The following is a 19,958-nucleotide window of genomic DNA, read 5'->3' on the forward strand; positions in this document are numbered from 1 at the left end:
TCTTGCCATCAGATTTGCTATGAGTCAGTTTGTGAACTGATTGGTAGCAGTGTTCATATGATCATATGATCAATGGGGGTTGGATCAAGCCATTAGGACATGAGGTGAAAAAAATGCCCAGAAAATGTGGCTTTCCTGATCTACATTTTTTCCCCCAGTGGTGCCATTTAGGGTTGGAATTTTGTGAGTCTCTTCAACAGGAGAAACAGGACAGAGAGTTGGGAGCAGCAGCTGGTATAGGACAGTCCTGAAAAAAAGTTAGGAATAGCAGGTGGAATTAGAAGCTACCATGACAGTTGGGATCCGAAGGTCTCTTTGCAGTTGGGAATAGCAGTTGGGACCAGAAGATCCTGCTATATTTAGAATTGGGATAGCTGATGAGAGAAGACTTGATTCTTATCTCACACTAGTTTACAACTGTGTAACTCTGTTGATTTCAGTGAAGCTACTCCTGATTTATGCCCCTGTAAGTGAGTCTGAATCAGCCCTAGAAGTCTGAAAAAAAATTGACAGGAGCAGGATCCTTTTTATAAGGTGAAAACAGGAACAGTCACTTAGGAAAGGTCAATAGAAAAGAGAGCAAAGTATGTAAGAAGTGTCAAGGGAGTGAAAAGGAGTTGAGAAAAGAGAGAGCAAAAGAAACTTGTGAAAGCTGGGGGACAAAAAGCAAACTGAAATTCATCTGAATAAATATAAATAAATAAAGATAAATATGAAATAGGCTTTCATTGCACTGAGGGTATATGTAGACTTTGAACTACTGACTGACCTGTCAATATTTCAAATGCAAAAATTAAACATATTAGGCTAAAAACTCATGTATGTCAGAGCTCTGCTTGGTGCTGCTGGTGTGTGTGTGTGTGTGTGTGTGTGTGTTTGTGTGTGTGTGTGTGTACAGACGTGGATTTAGGCCAAACTAGTCCCCACAGTAATTTACACTATAGCTTCTCTAAATTCTGCTGGCTTGCAATGGCCCTCTTATAGATTGTTCTACCTGCCCAGGACCACCAACACACTAGGTTCCTCTGGCCCATGACCCTCTCCTCAGCATGCCCACTATACTGGGTTTGGTGGGGATTGGTAGGAGTTGATGGCATAAATCCCCATGCCACATTAATCCTCAGCTACCTATTAGGGCAGCCTTGTAGACCCTTTGTGCTCACAGAATGATACAATGAAACTTTAGCATGGGCCAGAATCTGGTACATTATTATATTTCCTTCATTTCTCCATAATGAATACATTTATTGTCTCCATAACAATAGTTAGTTCTGCCATATTTAAATAACCTCCGTGCAGGGTGAAGGTGTTTGAGAAATATAATTGTGTTGGTTTAAGGATCCTGCCACAACCACCAAAATGGACCTCTGCATCATCCATGTGTGCTAAAACAGACCTAGCCCCACATAAAGAGGATAGAAAGGGTACAGACACATCCTGCTTGTTTGGTTTGCTGTCCTGCACACTTGAATATTGTGAGATTATAAAAAAATTGAATATTTCAGAGTTTAATATGCTACAGCTCCAAGTTACAACAGCTAGGAAACTCCTCCAAGATGGTGTCTGCTGGGATGTAAACTGTCCACTAAAGTTGTAGCTTTGAAAGCCTGATAAAAGTATAAGATGTTCCCTTTTATAATGTATCAAATGAAAGGCTCAAATCTGTATAGAAATATTTGAGGACATTTATGGAAACACTCAATTTGAAAATCAGAAATAGAATACAAGTCTTGATATCTGCAAAGTAAGTTTTTTGTTGGTGATAAATGAGTGGACAATCCTGCCTGCTGAGTGTGGACATTAATGATCTCATGACTCCTTTTTAAAGTTTAAAGTTTAAAAGTTTACCCCATTATTCTTGTTCCAAATCTCCTCTCGATCATTCTTGTGCAGCATGCTGCATGCCAGATGTCTGTCCACCTAAAAGTGACTGTATTTCAGTGTTGTATATCCCAATATCACTTATGAAATACAATGGGATCAATTGGAAAGAAAAGCACTATATACAGTAAACGTAATACATTGTTATATATTACCAGAAACATAACACATCTTCAAAACCTATCCACTCAACAACAATATCCAAATCTATGTTGGGTGTCTACACAGCTGCATGTGCCTCTGGGGGCAGGGAGAAGGGGTACGGAAGTCGTACTGTCATAGACAGCTGCACCAGTTTGAAAAGCAGCAGTGTGCACCACCCACTAGCACAGGCTGTGATATGCAGGATGTACACTAGCTGGCTTTGGGGTCTGGCCTTGCCCTATGGTCAATAAGCCATACCCCCTTGGAATTCTTCATTGACTGGCTGGCGCGGTAGCTAATCACTGTTCTCAACAGATATTTAAGGCTAAAATTCTGCCAAGGAGCAGCTTCATGAAGTTTGGGGATGGGGGTGAGGAAGCTCCTGACCCTGTCCATATACAGCATAAGGTAAGATTTGGTCCATAATGTGCTGAAATCCAGTGTACAAGAAGCTGATTTATTTTTGGTTTAACTTCTTGCTTAACTATTTTGCAAACGGTGCGTATTTAGGGCACTGACAGTGGGAAAGAGAAAGCCATATAGGTGCATTCCTGACCACTTCTTAACAATTTGACTCTGATCCTAGGTATTGCACAATATAAATAATAATATAATAGTTATGTAACTGGCATTTTATCTAGATTATTAACTCTAAGAGGAAAAGACATTAAGGCTGCAATGATGCCTCTTGTCATCTCTAAGCTCTCCAAATTTTGCTGAGAATATTTCAATAAGAACATTTCATTTTTTGTTTAGATTATTCATTATTTAAAATTATTTTACAACTAATGATAATTTGATAATATTCCTTGCAGTAGATGAACATTACCTAATGATTTTACATTAGTTATTCAATGTTTGGCCCCACATAAATGCAAATAAAATTAAAATTCTGCATTGTAATTCAATATTGAAAGTAGTTATGAACATTGTTATTGCATTTTCTCATATAGATTATCAAACTAAAAGTATCCTATCAATAACAGTCTGTTCACTAAATATATTGCCAGCAACATGCATATTAAAGAACTTTTAAACTGTATAGAATATGTAGATTAATTCATGTTCCAATAAATGTATAGAGACTATTAAAAAAACCCAACCCAATCTGGAACCTATAAATATGCACTCTATATTTGGAGTGGAAAAGAGAAAAGATGTTCAAAGATGTTTTAATGAACTGTCCTGGAGATGGCAGCATTGAGTAATTAATTTTTTTAGAATTGGCTTGCAACACTTCTCGTATCGTCTTTCACCTTACAGTGAAATAAAAGTTACGCATACAGCACATTTCAGTACTGTAAACGGCAAATCATGTTGAATATTCAGTTTAATGTAGCATATAATGATTTCGGGAAATATATTTAACTGCTTGACACCACATTGGAGACATTCTACAGGGAATCTCTACTACACAATCCTTCTGTACAATATGATAGCAAAGCTTTGCATCTCCAACAATGATAAATCTCCACGCATCAATAAAAGTCTTTATTCAGGGCCCAACTGCGTCGACAAAAGATAAAATCTGTGATTTGTGGCTCCATGCTATCAGGAAACAAAAATAAAATCAGTCACTGCTGAGTTTGAACATCTCCAAAAATGAAAATCACACAAAAATCTTCTATTGTCAATGTTGCAGTCAAAATAGGTCTCAAAACTATGCATGCTTGTGTATGCTTATTTTCAATTCCCAGCCCCAAACGTGTCTCTTCTTTTAATTTCTCATACCCTTTTGCTATTACTGGTCTTCTTTGGGCTTATACTATTTAAAACGGTACCGAATGTTCGGATCCAATTTATATGAAAAACATTATGCAACATAAAGTTGCGTTATTTATTTTAATTTTTTGCTCACGGGGATAGTCTCAGCTTAATGTTCTGAGCCGCCCAGAGGACAATAATCTTACTTCGGCAGAGGAGAGTCACTGTGTTGTTACAGAAATCTCCAATGCCACAGACATTCATGAACGGTTTGCGGCTGGATTTTATTTGTTTGAGTGGGAAGGAGTTGGAAAAAGGGAGGGGAGGTTGGAGGACTTTTTTGTTTTGAATTCAGCGGTTGCATTAACTTATTTCGATCTTTACCCTCTCTGAAAGGGAAGCCTCAATTGCACTAATATGGTGGAGAGCTGAGATGGATGCGGGGGGAGATGATTTTCAGCACCCTTATGTCTATATTGCAGATCAGGCAGAGGCAGCACTGGAGTTCAGACGCAGCTTGAATGTGTGTGTGGGGGAGCCTCGTGGTTACGACGCAGCAGCAGCGCCTCGATCAAAGTTGCCACACTGCAGAGATTCACTCACAAGCCCCTAGTTTATAAATAACACGCCAGTGAATGGCGTCTACGCCTTTTTACTACGCTCCGCTCCTCAACCTAGCCTGGGCACCTCCCCCCGAGGAGGAGTTGAGGGACAGACCGCGTTGCCAATAGGAAGGCGGCCCCCCAGGGCGCCGAGCGGCTCAGGGCCCGAAGGTAATTGCAGCCGCAGCGGCACTGAATGAAAGGAGCGGCGGGCGGGGAGGAGGGGGCGGATTGGAATGCCGCGGCACCAGGCTAGGTTGGAGCCTCCCTCGGCTGCTGCTGGGATGGTCCACGCACTGGCGCCGTCACGTGTTTCTCTCCTTGGAGTGAGACTGAGTCTCGGTGGCGGCTGGAGGGGGCTGGACTCATAAACACAGACACCGCCGCTTGTTTGGGTTTGGGGCGCTCCGAAACTCCGAGAAGCAGCCGGAGGAAGAGAAGTCAGCCAGGCAGCCCCAGACCCGCCTTCAGCCTGGGGCACGGGAGGGGGCTTTGCTGTTGGCCTCGGCGCCTTTCCCGACTGGAATGAGGAGGAGGAGGAGGAGGAAGAGAGGATGTTCCTTCCCCACTTGGGCTGCTTTCCCTCCTGCTGCTGTCTGGTTGTATTTTGTGTTGAAATGGCACTTTCTCTTCCTAACGAGATGGGACTGAATGGGGTCGCCAGCCTCCTCACGCATAAGCAGAAGCAGCAGCTTCGGCGCTGATTTTGGGGCTGGGCTGTGTTTTTGGCGGGGGGAGAAGAGGCGTGTGTTTTGGGGTGTAAGCCCCGGACTTTGCAAAACAAACCGCTACCCAGAGGATCTTTAATCTGCTCCAGAGATTGCGCTCGCTGAGGCGAAGTTGTGAAGGGGAGGGGTGTTTTCGAGCGAAACAAGGGGGACCCCTTCCTGCTCCTCTCTACAGAGGAATCCGACCCATACGACTGAAAGATGCGTTTCTTCTCCTCCCCGGCGGCGGCTGCTGGGAGAACTAGACTTTAATCTGGACTGACTGAGACTGGACTCTTTACGGATATATTGACCCTCCTGAGGGTGATTTGGGCATAAACAGCCATATAAACGCTGCTGTGGTGCTGGAAGCTGCCTCTGCCACTGAACAGCTGCTCTCACCCTGCCAGTATCCCCTCCCCCCTATCCCGTTTTGGAGAGGGGATTCCGAGTTAGTTTGCTTTTTTTATTATGATTGTTGTTGCATGAATTGTATTTTTAGAGGTGTTTTTTTTTCCCTGCCTTGCTTGGCAGTTTTGGGGGCCCGTGGGCTGATAGTTGCAGTAAAAACACCACCACCTCTCCTTCCACCATGGCTAGCCCCACGGATAATAATGAGGGCTTTTTCTCGGATGTCAGGAAGGTTGGTTACTTGCGCAAACCCAAGAGCATGCATAAACGCTTCTTCGTGCTGAGGGCAGCCAGCGAGTCAGGACCTGCCCGGCTGGAGTACTATGAGAATGAGAAGAAATGGAGACATAAGTCAGGAGCCCCCAAGCGTTCCATCCCACTGGAGAGCTGCTTCAACATCAACAAACGGGCAGACTCCAAGAACAAGCACCTGGTGGCCCTCTATACGAAGGATGAGCACTTTGCCATTGCAGCTGACAGCGAGCCTGAGCAGGAGAGCTGGTACCAAGCCTTGCTGCAGTTGCACAATCGGGCCAAGGGCCACCACCACCTCCATCACCGTCACCACCACCACCACAGCGATGTCTCCTTTGGGGGTGGCAGTGCAGGGCTGGGGGAGGCAGGTGACGATAGCTATGGTGAAGTGGTCCCTGGCCCGGCTTTCAAGGAGGTTTGGCAAGTGATCCTGAAACCTAAGGGTCTGGGCCAGACCAAGAACCTGATCGGCATCTACCGCCTGTGCCTGACCAACAAAACCATCAGCTTTGTGAAGCTGAACTCGGATGCAGCTGCTGTGGTACTGCAGCTGCTCAACATCCGCCGCTGTGGCCACTCAGAGAACTTCTTTTTCATAGAGGTTGGGCGTTCAGCTGTGACTGGGCCTGGTGAGTTCTGGATGCAGGTGGATGATTCAGTGGTGGCACAGAACATGCATGAGACTATCCTGGAAGCCATGCGGGCCATGAGTGAGGAATTCCGGCCCCGTAGCAAGAGCCAGTCCTCTTCCAACTGCTCCAATCCCATCTCTGTGCCCCTCCGTAGCAGACACCATGTCAACAACCCCCCACCCAGCCAGGTGGGGCTCAGTCGCAGGTCCAGGACTGAGAGCGTGACTGCTACCTCCCCTGCTGGGGGTGGTGGTGGTGGAACAGGAACCGGGGGCAAACCCAGCTCTTTCCGAGTCCGAGCCTCTAGTGATGGAGAAGGGACTATGTCCAGGCCTGCCTCTGTGGATGGCAGTCCAGTAAGTCCCAGTGCCAACCGGACCCACTCACATCGGCACCGTGGCAACTCCAGGCTTCACCCTCCTCTCAACCACAGTCGCTCCATCCCAATGCCTTCTTCACGCTGTTCCCCTTCAGCCACCAGCCCAGTCAGCCTGTCATCCAGCAGCACCAGCGGCCATGGCTCCACCTCAGACTGCCTCTTCCCACGCAGGTCGAGTGCTTCGGTATCAGGCTCCCCCAGCGATGGTGGTTTCATCTCCTCCGATGAATATGGCTCCAGCCCCTGTGATTTCCGTAGCTCTTTTCGCAGTGTGACTCCAGACTCTCTTGGTCACACCCCGCCAGCACGGGGGGATGAGGAGCTCAACAACTACATCTGTATGGGGGGCAAGGCTGCCTCATCCTGCAGCTTGGCAGCTCCCAATGGCCACTTCATCCCTCGCAGTTGCCACCCACAGTATCAGCAGTGCCGCTATCCTGGCACCCCATGCTGCCCCCGGAGTGGTGGAGAGGAGGTGACTGACCTGGAGAAGAGCTTCAGGAAGCGGACTCACTCTGCAGGCACCTCACCCACCATCTCCCACCAGAAGACACCCTCACAGTCTTCAGTGGCCTCCATTGAGGAGTACACAGAAATGCTGCCTTCCTACCCTTGTGGTGGCAACCGGCTGCTCTCCTACCGGCACTCTGCCTTTGTGCCCACTCACTCCTACCCTGAGGAGCATTTGGAGATGCACCACTTGGACGGCAGCCACCACCGGACCAACTCCACCCCACACACGGATGATGGCTACATGCCAATGTCACCTGGGGTGGCCCCTGTGCCCAGCACTGGTGGCACTCCCAAAGGTGGTGACTATATGCCCATGAGCCCCAAGAGTGTGTCAGCCCCACAGCAGATCATCAACCCTGGCAGAGGGGGTCGCCACGCCCAAGCCATGGTGGACTCCAATGGGTACATGATGATGTCCCCTAGTGGCAGCTGTTCGCCTGACGGTGGTCCCACCGGCTATGGAAAAATGTGGACTAATGGGGCTGCCCACCACCTAAAGCTTTCCGTAGAGAGCAGCGAAGGGAAGCTCCCCTGCAGCGGCGGTGACTACATCAACATGTCCCCAGCCAGCGGCTCCGCCACCAGCACCCCCCCGGACTGCTACTTCGCCAGCTCGGGGCCGCCGGGTCCAGAGGAGGCCTCGGCGCAGGGCCCGGCCGAGCCCCCCCACAAGCCCATCTACTCCTACTTCTCCCTGCCGCGCTCCTTCAAACACGTGCAGCGCAGGGCGGCCGAGGAGAGCGGCCCCCAGCTGCGCATCTCCCTCAGCTCCGGCCGCTTGCTCTACGCGGCGGAGGACTCGTCCTCTTCCACCAGCAGCGACAGCCTCGGGGGAGGCGGGGGCCAGGAGGGCGCCGGAGGTGGCTACCAGGCGCAGCCCCCGCCGCAGCAGCAGCAGCAGCAGCCTCCTACCCGTCAGGCGGCCGCGCAGAGCAGGAGCCGCCTGACCAGACCCACCCGCTTGTCTCTGGATGGCCCCAAGGCCAGCACCCTGCCGCGGGCGCGGGAGCAGCCCCCGCTGCTGCTGCCGCCGGAGCCCAAGAGTCCCGGCGAGTACGTGAACATTGAGTTCGGGGCCAGTGACAAGCCGGCGGCCGCGCGGCCCCGAGGGGACGAAGGCTCCGAGTACATGAACATGGAGCTGGGGCCGCCGCGGGCAGCCTGCCAAACCGGCTTCGCAGCCGTACGGGCGGCAGCTGCGGCCCGGCCAGGCCGAGGAGCTGCTGCCCTCAGCAGCCGGGACTATGTGACTATGGAACAGGGGGGCGGTGTCGGGGGGCCCTGCCCGGGCTGCGCCGATCCCCCGTCCCCCGCTCTCTTGCTCAAGTACGCCGACAGGCGGACGGGCCGCGCTGTCCCGGAGAACCCCACAGCTGCCCCTGCCTCCGCCCAGGCGCAGCCGCTGGCCGAGCTGCCCGCGGCGCCACCGCGCTCCTCCTCCCTGATGGGAGGCCCGGGGGTGAACAGCGCCTTCACCCGCGTCAGCCTCAGCCCCGGCCCCGGCCGCAATCAGAGCGCCAAAGTGATCCGCGCCGATCCGCAGGGGGGCCGCCGGCGGCACAGCTCCGAGACCTTCTCCTCCACCCCCAGCAACGCCCGCGGCACGGCGGGCAGCGGCGGCCTCAACGCGCCCTTGCTCTACGGGGCGGGGGGCTCCGAGGAGGTGAAACGCCACAGCTCGGCCTCCTTCGAGAACGTCTGGCTCCGGCCTGCCTCGGGGGAGTTGGGGGCGGCTGCCAGGAGGGAGCAGCAGCCCCTCGGCGCCGGGGGTGGCTTTGAGAACGGACTTAACTACATCGACCTGGACTTAGTGAAGGATTTTAATCAGCGTCGCCAACATCCCCACCACCCCCAGGAGGGCACCTCTGTGCTTGGGGGGAGGCAGCCTCCGCCCAAAGCCCCGAATCAGCCTTGTGGGAGTAGCCACTCTAGCGACGATTTGAGTGCATATGCTAGCATCAGCTTCCAGAGACGGGAGGACGTCTAATAGCTGGGCAAGAGCCAGAGAGAAGGTGAGTGCAGAGAGAGAGGGGAGGGGAAAAGGCGTTTAAACGAGTAGAAACGCCCACTTAAAACTGAGCCCGGAAGACCAGGAAAAATCAGGCACCTAGGTTTTGGAGGTTGTTCAGACCACTGAACTGTGTCCTAAAGGGATAGCTTAAGGTGCGGTCTGTACTGTTCTCTTGTTTTATTGGAACGTTGTTTTTCTCTTGTTTCTTTGCACGTTCACATCCTGCTCTCAAATAGAGCCCTTAAAGTGTGTGGAGTGCTTGTTGAGGCGTGGGAAGAAGATCCAGGTTCACTCACTGAGTTAATCTCTTGATAGCTGCAGTTGCAAATATTGCACAGTTAAGGGTCTGTGGTGGAAAAATAGACCTAAGCATGGTCCCTGCTTACCTGATAACAAAAATATATTGGATAAACTCTGGAACAGTGATTAATCCGTTGAAGCTTATTTCTTATAGAGGAGATTTCTGTAATTAGATTGGTGTGGTGATTTTTGTAAGCTAGACAGTATGTTCTTAGATCTGAAAATATTTTTTCCACGTGGGAAGTGTTTTGGAAAATAATGCAGCCACTTTAAGTCTTAACTCAGAAGTGTTTGAACGTTTTGGTTCATTTTGATTTTAAATATGCTGTTGCTTCCAGTAGCAAAATTAGCATTTGACACTGCCTCCTTGAGTCATGGATGCTTTTCAGACTTGACACACTGCAAGCTTGTCTAAGCAACTGGGACTGGGGTCTCATGTTTTGTGAACATTTATGGTGAGGTGGTTCACTCTGTGAAATCTGCTTGAATATTGTTGCTGAGACTAAAGTGCTTTTTAGTGGCACTTTTACCTCACTCCTTTAATCTTTAAGAATACATAGTTCAAAGGACCCAGTAAGTGGAGGGAGAGGGTGTGGGGGAGGGGATGTAAAACATGGGAGTGGGGATCAGATTCAGAAGCTCCTACATCCTAAGTTTAGTTGTGGCCAGTTATGACTCCTGTATCCATAGGCAAATGAATTAACCTTTCTAACTCATTTTGCCCATGTGTAAAATGTGGGTATCTACTTGACAGGGTTGCTGTGAGGATTAATTAGATAATGTTTGCAAAGTGCTTTAAAGGGACTCGATGATCGTGTGTAAAGAAAACAAAACACACCCCCCCCAAAAAAAACCCCAACAACTTGTGTTTTTAGACTGATATTGATACTAAATATAATTTAGCAAAGGACGATTTTATAAGTATCTGCAAACTGCAGAAGAAGCAAATAGTGTAGAATGGACTCTGTGATTATAAACTTAAAATGTTTAAAAATGAACAAGTTAAAAATGTATGCAAAATTTGTCAGCCTGTTGTGTTAAGGCAACATTACAAGATTTGCCTAGGACAAAGAATACAGTACTTTTGCAACCAATGTGATGGATCTGCCAAATAGAAACTGAATACAGAGTATACACTGAAGAAATACAAAGTGTTTTTTTTTTAATAAAACATTTTCTCCTCTAAGTATATATTCCTGTATAATATTGATATTTTATACCACTGAGTTTTGCTTCAAGGTCTCTGTTATGAATAGACAACTCCAATCTAATTGTTAACACCCTTCCTGATCTCTGCAGTTTTTCATGTATTTACAACATAATTGGATAAATTCATACTAATTTATTTGACTGTATCTGTGGTTACACACTTATTCAGTGTATATTTTTATTGCTACTTTACTTGGTGTAAGTACTAACACCACTTGGAGTGGATGTGATAGAAGATTTAACAATCGTATGTAGGATTTTCCTTTTACCTGAACTGGTGAGCCTAGCATCAAAGTGTGAATTGCAAATACCTGGAAGAAAAACCCTTTCCCATATTTGTTACTTTAACATTGTTCAAATAACTGATAATTGCAAATGTATTATTACGGTAGTCTTACTTTATCTCATCGGTATATGCTAGACTAGTCATGCCTTTGGGCAGGTCTTAAAATTTGGCCAGGGTATTGCCGCAGTGTCAAGAGGTGTGTGCCTTTTGCGTTCCCTGAAAAAATCTGCTCAACATTGGCTATGTTATAGGTTCCTGAAAAATCCGTTTACTACACACATAGTAGAGTTGTAGAGGCTGGCAGCTAAATGACTTCTCTGCAGATTCCATCTGCATGGCGCATACTCCTTTGCCACACAGATTCTGTGGGTTATCTGGTTGTGTATGCACCATTTCCACAGAGCCAAGGGAGCATGCTCCATCCTAGAACTAAGCTGGACTTCCCCTGAAATTCCTCCTTCTGGCTGCTAGGGCTGCACTGATCTGGCACTAGAAAGAATCGAAGGCAGGAAACTCTCCTGTGCTTTCAGTGCTCCCTTTGCTGGTGCCCCAGGCGCTGTGAAGGAGAAGGAGGAAGCAACCTGATGAGAATTCAGAGAGAGGATCAGATGGGTGAGAAGAGGTGTGGGGTCTAGACTGGAAGAGATATATCTGGGTGTGGCTCAGGGAGACGGAAAGGGGCAGGAATCAGGGCAGGGGATAGAAGTGAGTAGGAGCAGAGGAGGATAGAGACAAGCTTATGCAACCTTTATTTGGCTCCCTTGTTCATATGCGTTATGATTAAATCTTTAAGCCCAAAATTTGGTAAGGAGATATACATATGATCCCATTCTATAAAATATATTTATTTCATAGGACAGCTTTCGTCCCCAAAAGGTTTTAACTTCTTGGACAGATTTTATTTATCCCGACCAAAATATTTTGTTGTCCCAGGTTGTCAGATCAGGACTTTAAGCATTTTCCAGCTTCTCATTAGCAGATGAATAAACGTGTGCCACTTTGCCACAACTTCTCTCTCCCCAAGCCATCCATGTTATACACATTTAACTACATTGAAACATCTTCCATTGTGCATCTTCCTCAAAAATCAGTTATGCTCGCCCTAATAGATTTCTTCCAGAACAAATCACTTGTTTCCAAATCTATTCTGTTTCTCTGTCCTTCTTGCCCCCATCCATATTCTTGTCCCCATACCTCTTTGCTGCTGCTGTCCCAAGCCCTGCAGCTTTCCTAAGTTTACAGAGGGGCTCAAACTTCTAGCTGTTTCTCAATACCGGGGTCCTCTGCTTTTTGCTCCTCTCCCAGCCTGTTAAAGGATCAGCAGTTTAAATGCCACCCTGTTCCTTGAGTTCCTTTATAGTGGTTCCAGCTGCTCTAATCCTTCCTTCCTCAGAAAGAACGTCTAGTGCTCTGGCTACTCCCACCCCCCCTACCTTCTTTCTAGAGAAGGAGCCTGTAGCTCTGTGGTTGCACTTACTAGCAACTTTGGTGAGCTGACACAGTTTTTAAGACCTGTGCCAGACAACTGCATCTCCCTCCCCCCCACCCGACCCCCCCGTCTTTCCTCTTCTCTTCCTGGATTATGGGAAAAGAGAGTTCTTGCTCTCTCTCTGTGCTCTTGGCAAGGAACAGTAATCTACTTGTATATGTACCATTCTTAGTTTTTCTCTTTTCTGTGTCTTGCCTCTTCTGGAAGCTGTAAAGGCTAGTATAGTGAAACTGACAAGATTATTGTAAATTTCACTTGCTTCCTCCTGGGATTTCTCTGTGCAGAATTATCTGAGGCAACTTCTTCTTCCTGTGCTTCTGGTGTGGTATTGAGGAGCCTCTCACAGTTGGCAACAGTACGAAGATGAGCAATTGATAGTTGATGTTCTGAGTACTGAGTAACAAAGCATTTGAAGTATGAAGCCATCTTGAAATTCTTGTGTAATATATTAAGAAATTTTCAAATACCTCTTTTTTTCTCCAACTTGCAGTTAAAAATACTTTTATAGCTTTCTTCTAAGTTTAATTCATAATTTTAAAAAAGTTTGTGGACTTAAGGAGTTACTTTAAAAATGTAACACATTTATCTACATGCAATTAAAAAAACGGAAGCACTTCCAAAGACAAAAGGTTCAAAAGCCTCTGTACCTCTGGGGAAGCAGTAACTTGAACATCAGCAAGATACAAGTTATACATGGTACAGTATTATTATAGACTGAGTAGGGTGTTTCATACTGAATGTGCACATTGTTTCCCCCCCAACTAATCCATCTGCTAAAACCTAGCCTGTGTATCATCGTGTGCTTGCAGTTTGTTACATTATTAGTATATTCTGCACTCCTTAAATATTTTTTTCATTATTCAAACTGCAGACCTATTTGTTTAATGTAGTTACTGTAGATACATGTAACTGCTAGTTTGGACTTCTGACTTACATGGCAGTTTTAGGAAAATTGCTTTCAAATTTTTCTCCTTGGTTTATAGAGTCCTATAAATTGAGGCTATGTAATCAGAGACCAAGTAGGTAATAAAATAGCATCCCATGATGCACAAGTTTTATATTCAGTTAGTATTAAAATCATAGTTAGGATCATGTATAAATTAGAAAAACAAGAAATTCAAAGTTAAGGATGACACTCCTTTTTTTAGCTGATGATTCTAAAAAGAACATATGTATTCTGGATTGGTTTTAAACATTTAACAGCTGGAATGTAGAGCCCTAAAGAACGCATGAGACCAACACCTGTGGAGTTGGAATGTAATCTGACCAGACTCTTCAGTGTATTCTGTTACTTGTATAACTTAAGGGATGTAGCCTGGTGAACAGCTGAATTTGAAAATTTCAATTAGGAACATACAGTTTTATGATGGTTTTGCAAAAATTTGAATACAACAATGGAGGCTAATTGAATTTACATCTGATTATCTTTTTGATAAAGTTGCTGTGACTTTGTGTGTTTATGTGCATGCACATGTAAAGGAAAGGAATTATTTTTTTAGTTTTCAAAACGGATTAAGTTCGGTATTGATTGTAGAAACTATTTTTAAAAATGAAGTCTCAAGGGAACAGTCTTAAATTCAAATGCCTGTTTTTTCATGACATTCAGGTGAAATTTTTTTTTTCAAAACTAATTAGCTTTTGGACTTAGATTTTGTGTACCAAGTTTCATCCTAGAACAGATCTTTTGTATTTGAATTTGGAAATCAAGAAAAGTAGAGCTCAAAATAGGAAAACTGGCAGTCTGTAAGCTTTAGATGCCATGGATAATTTTGAAAAATGTTCACAGTAGAAATCATTACACTTTTGTAAATTCATTCATTTATATTTTTCTTTCCTCCTCCTTCATTTCTTAGGATAGCTTATTTTGGAAAACAGGCTCTCTTCCTTAGAGTTCGTGCTGTCTATTTATCACAGGATCCCATTCACATTGTTGTGCATCCTGTTGTCCTGAGTGAAGGGAGCAGGATTTTTCCACTTGCTCTTTTTTGTGCTGTACTCTTTGTCATTGCAGTTGAATGCTGTGATTATATAATACACAGAACCCTATTTGTTAACATTGGACTTTAAGTACAGAATAAGCATGAATGAATAACTCCTTAAGCAATAAGGATCTTGTTGTCATGTAAACATTCTCATAGTAAAAAGAGAATGATATTCACACTGATTTTTAAATTGCCTTTTTTCTTCCAGTTTTTCATTTTACCTTTTTTTTTCTTTACACTGTGCTACTACTGGGACTACTATAATAAACCTGCTAGATGAAAAATCTGCATACATGCTAATTTAATTATTCATATCCTGCATTTATAATTAAATCCCCTCTAAACTGTTTAATTTAAAGGGTAGTTCATACAAAGAAAAGCTCAAATTGCAAAATGATTGTGACTTACTATTAGAATAAATCTTCTCTTACATTTTATGGCAAGAGTTAAAATACAAATAACTCTGTCTACAATTCCAGGTTGTCAGAATGCTGAAAACTGGAACTTGGTCTCTGAAATATAGTCTGAAAGTGTACATCTTCAGTAAACTGTATAGCATTAATTCTGTTTTTACTTGTTCCATGTTTTGGTAAATGAAAGATTTGGATTATAAACAATTATAGCAGTTTGAATATTACAAAATAGTGGAGAAGAGGAGAGTCTTGTGTAACACCTCTTTTGATCTATTTAAATATGGTGGGAAATTGAACAAAAGCAGGTGTGAATAAAGGAGATTTAAATAATTCTGGCACTCTTAACTAAAAGATGACTTGATATGTATTCTCTCTGATTATGCTTGATATATCTATGTCACATTCTTTGAAGACTGTCATTAGAGATTTAAACAAGAGTAGTTGGAAAGTGCTATTTTCTTCACAATAATAGACTACGGGGTTGGGAGGATAGTGAAAAGTTTGTGTGTGTATATGGAACTGTTAATCATAATATGATATTTGACTAAAAAACTAATATTTTAGTATCTGAATTGTCATATTGATTAAATCTTCTTGCTAGTATACGTAATAGGTTTGCTGTTCAATAAATATTGTCAGCTACCTTTTAAAATTCTATTGTTGTATGCAGTGTAGTTGTAGCTGTGTCGGTTCCAGAGAGGCAAAGGGGTGAGATAATATCCCTCATTCAGAAATTAGGCACACAAACTCTGCACGCAAAAACTGATCTGCTTAATACAAGAATGGAAACACTTCTCATTTGCAGAAGTATTGTAGAAATGTCTCAGTCTTTGCAACCAAACTCCAAATATTTCTATTGGTTTCAGAAATCTATTCCTGGTGACTGTCTGCGCATATGTCAGAAGCTGGAAAGATACAATCTGTGAGCTCTTAAGATGGCATCTCCAATTTGATTTATGTCTTGTTTGTTTTTATCTAGATTTTTTTTTCAATTGCTGTGTGGGTGGATGTTTCTAAGTCATAGGAATTCTGAAATATGCAATCAGCATCACCAATGGTTTCTTTGAAACAGTGAATTTCAAGAAAAGAAGGGGAAAAAAGCTAGCTACTTCTTCAACCTCAGACATCCTCTTGGACTCCAGTGAGAAGCCTGATCACACATACTCAACAAGAGAGCTGCTCTGTTTAACTCAACTGCTTCTTGCAGCATGGGAGGTAAAAAAATGAACCAAAAAATGAGGTAGCAATTAGAAGTTCTAATAATCCTTTCTCCCAAAGCAAAGGGGAGGGGAATTGAGAGAGGCACCTGCATCATCAGAAATACTAATATTAATTTAGGATTTTTTTTTAAAGTCTGTTGACAGACTTACTATATATACTCGTTCATTAGCCCGTTCGTTTATAAGCCAACCCCCCAAGATGGTTAGGTAAATATAGCAAAACCTGTATGACCCTTTCATAAGCCGACCCTATATTTCAGGGGTTGATAAACTTGGCTCCTGGCCCATTAGGGTAAGGGCTTGGCTACACCCAAAACTCCAAAGCGCTGCTGCGGGAGCCCTTCCGCAGCAGCACTTTGAAGTGCGAGTGTGGTCGCGGTGCCAGCGCTGGGAGAGTGCTCTGCCAGCACTGCAGGTACTCCACCTCCCGATGGGGATTAGCTTGCAGCGTTGGGAGCCGTGCTCCCAGCGCTGAGGCACTGTTTACACTGGCGCTTTGCAGCGCTGTAACTTGCTGTGCTCAGGGGTGTGTTTTTTCACACCCTTGAGCGAGAAAGTTGCAGCGCTGTAAAGCGCCAGTGTAGCCAAGGCCTAAGCTGCTAGCGGGCATTGACATTTTGTTTACCTGGAGCATTCACAGGCATGGAGCCCCTTGGCTCCCAGTGTTCATGGCTTGCCTTTCCCAGCCAATGGGAGATGCGGGAAGTGGTGCTTCCCGCAACTTGCATTGGCTGGGAATGGCGAACTGCGGCCACAGAGAGCCAAGGGGCTCCATGCTTGCAGATACTTCAGTAAACAAAACGACAATGTATTAAATATTCAATTCAATGTTTCCATAAAGTTTAAAATCATCAAATTTTGGTGTAGATCTATCTGTTTGTCAGCCAACCCTCGCTCTTTGTTGTGTAATTTTTTTTTACCAAAAATATTCGGCTTTTGAAGGAGTATATACAGTATTTTGTTTCTAGCTCTGTAAGAGACATGTCCAGAAACAGCTTTGCAGATCAGCAGTTTTTGCATCTATGGCATGTGTTTTTGGAGAGTCTCCTTTTTTAGTCAATAATAAAAAGGAGTCCTGCATGCTATTGAGCATTTTTTTTTTTTTTAAAGATCCATAGTCTGTTTCAACGCAAACTTAACCTCCACAACCTTCTCTATTCAGGGAATGAAATAGTCCTCTGCTCTGTTTCTTGTTTTTGTTTTGTGTTTTGTTTTGTTTTGTTTTTTCCTTCTTCAGTAAAAAAGGTTCCTTATCTTTTGTTGTTCTGCTAGGGCTTGATCTGACTTGCTCTGAAGTCTCTTGGAGTCTTTCCATTGAAGTCAGTGGAAGTTGGATTGGGCCCTTAATGACAGTTGGTGTCACCTGAAAAAAGATTTTTGCATGCACTCTCCCTCTCTTCTGCCTCTGCCTCTTTAGAAATTAAATGTGATAGGGGAGTGTCTCAGTGGTTGTGGGTAAGTACTGGTAATACTTACCTAGGTTTTGTTTGTTTCAAAGGGGTACAATGAGTGACTCATCGGTAATAATTCTCAAGTCAAGCTCTCTCTAGAGAATATGAGAAAATGATATATTTTGTTCTGTGGTAGAATTGGGATGAATTGATCACTTTTTTTTTCCTTTTTAAATCAGCAAGTAGGTAACCTTGATTTAAATAATCGGTTTTGCATTTGTTTTTCAGTCATATTCCGTAAGGATAGTTGATTTCTCATTGGTTGGTAACCATTAAAACATATTGATTTGCAATTAAGCATTTACCTCTGCACCAATTTTGGTACTACTTGTTCACAAAGGGGATACACTGTATCTATATGCATCTAAGCAGTTATATAGCTTAAAAATATGTATTCATATTTGTGACTTACCTGTTCATTATGTTAGAAATGGTGAATGATGGATTTCTTACTACAATAACTTTTTACTTTCAATTTGTGTCATGCTGCATTTGGATGTAAATTTTAATTCTATTAAAAATGCACTAAAATAGCATTTTTAAATAACCTTATTTAACTAGTAAACAGTGTTAAATGTTCTGGATACAGTGTAGTTGTAGCTGTGTTAGTTCCAGGGTATTAGAGAGACAAGATGAGTGAGGGAATATCTTTTATTGGACCAACTTCTGTTGGTGAGAGACACAAGTTTTCTTAGCTACGGTGTGGATTTAATTTAAATCACTAGTCAGGAAGACTTTCTTTAATCATGGATTTCTACATAAAAGTGCATTCTTGTTGGTTGTTATAACCTTAATACATATTCTTCACAACTCAGAGATAAATGTAGGTTTCACTTTTAGAAGGTACATACTATACACTTTTAAAGTGATTTATTTTGAAAATTTCAGATTAGTTTTACAGCTATATCTGAAGATGAATGATTGTTTGTTTGGTTTATTTCATTTACCGCAGGTAATTGAAGCAGATAGTTTACCTTCCAATGATTTCATAAATATCTCCAATTCAACAGGTTAATCATTAATATTTGGAGGATTTTCTTGCCATGCTGTATTAGGAGAAGAACATCACCAGACAGACATTTAAATTGTTTTAGTTAAATAAAACAGCAATGTTATGTATTCTGGGTTTTTCTTCAACAGCAAACATATAACATTTTAACAAAACAAGATATGAATTTTTGAATTTAGTTAAACATTCAAGTTTTTTTTTAAATTAGGTTTGCTTTTGTTAAAATCGTTTTAAACTAAAATAGTTACATGAAATATTTTTTTAAAAAATTCAAAAATTAAATCGGCTATATCAGCCAGGTCAACATGAGAAACTTAAAATATTGGCTTCTGCAGCTAACTCATTCGTCTTCCCCTTCATTTTCCTGTTTGTTCATAATCTGGAAAAGAAAAAGAAGCTTTTCTAGGTCCCAAATGATTTTTCAGTTTTGAATGAATTAGTCCAAAGGAAGAAAATATTCTTTCCACATTGCCAGAAGAAGCTACTGCTGTTAAAAGTGAGATTATCACTACAACAGTCTCTGAATCCAGATGCTTAAGTGACTTCCACCGGTTCACTGTTGTTACTTTCTTTAAAACATCATCAGTAAACATATTTCTTGAATGGTTCTTATTCCCAAACTGGGTGTCTTTTACAGCCTATGCCATTTTAGGTTTTCCTTTCTACTGAGAGAATGGTATGGTAGATCTCAAATCAATGAAGGCTACGCTCAGAAAGACCTCAAGATGTCTGGAATATGCTGCTCAGACAGTTTCGCTTTTGTTTCTTCTGCCTGTCCCTCCCTTCTCACATTTTATCTCCAGACTTCTCCTTGTCCAGATCTATTCCTCCCCCAACAATCTTCTATTCTATTTTTTTGAAACTTTTCACTTTTAGAGAGAGGTAAAGGATTGACTCTGTGTACACAAATGTGCAGAAAGACAATACGGGTGAGGTCTGTTATTTCTCACCTCTATATATTATTTATTTAAAAACATTTTTGCTGTTAACAAGCATGTTATCTCTGGAGACACAAATCCACAGTTTGAGAACTGCAAAACTAATAATCTCTGATGGTATCTTCTAGACTGAGCACTGAGTACCATTGGATAGATAGAAAGATTCACCTAAATAATCTATACAGAAGCCCATGGAACCCTATAAATTTGGCTCCGTAATCCATGAACTATTGGAACTCATTTACAAAACTTTTCGTAAACATATGAATATATTGTCTCATACTGTAGAATTAGATTTTCTAATCCCTACTCCATGATGAGACATTATAGCTCAAAGATATATCTTAATTAAAACTATATTTAGATAGGTTTTTCCTCTCAAAGATTTTTTCTATGAAAAAAATCAGATTTAAATAAAATCA

The 19,958-nt window shown here is 43.4% G+C and overlaps 1 protein-coding gene across 1 annotated transcript in view; it reads left to right on the forward strand.

Annotated features, from left to right (window-relative positions):
• Window positions 1-4,596: 4,596 nt before the first annotated feature.
• Window positions 4,597-19,958, forward strand: part of IRS1 (insulin receptor substrate 1) — a 91,244-nt gene continuing 75,882 nt past the window's right edge. The window contains exon 1 of the mRNA XM_030576267.1: window positions 4,597-9,240. Within this exon, the coding sequence (XP_030432127.1) occupies window positions 5,631-9,215 (3,585 nt within the window). The 5' untranslated portion in view covers window positions 4,597-5,630 and the 3' untranslated portion in view covers window positions 9,216-9,240. The remainder of the gene's footprint in view (window positions 9,241-19,958) is intronic.

Source organism: Gopherus evgoodei, chromosome 9, assembly GCF_007399415.2.
Source record: "Gopherus evgoodei ecotype Sinaloan lineage chromosome 9, rGopEvg1_v1.p, whole genome shotgun sequence".
Taxonomy (NCBI): Eukaryota; Metazoa; Chordata; order Testudines; family Testudinidae; genus Gopherus; species Gopherus evgoodei.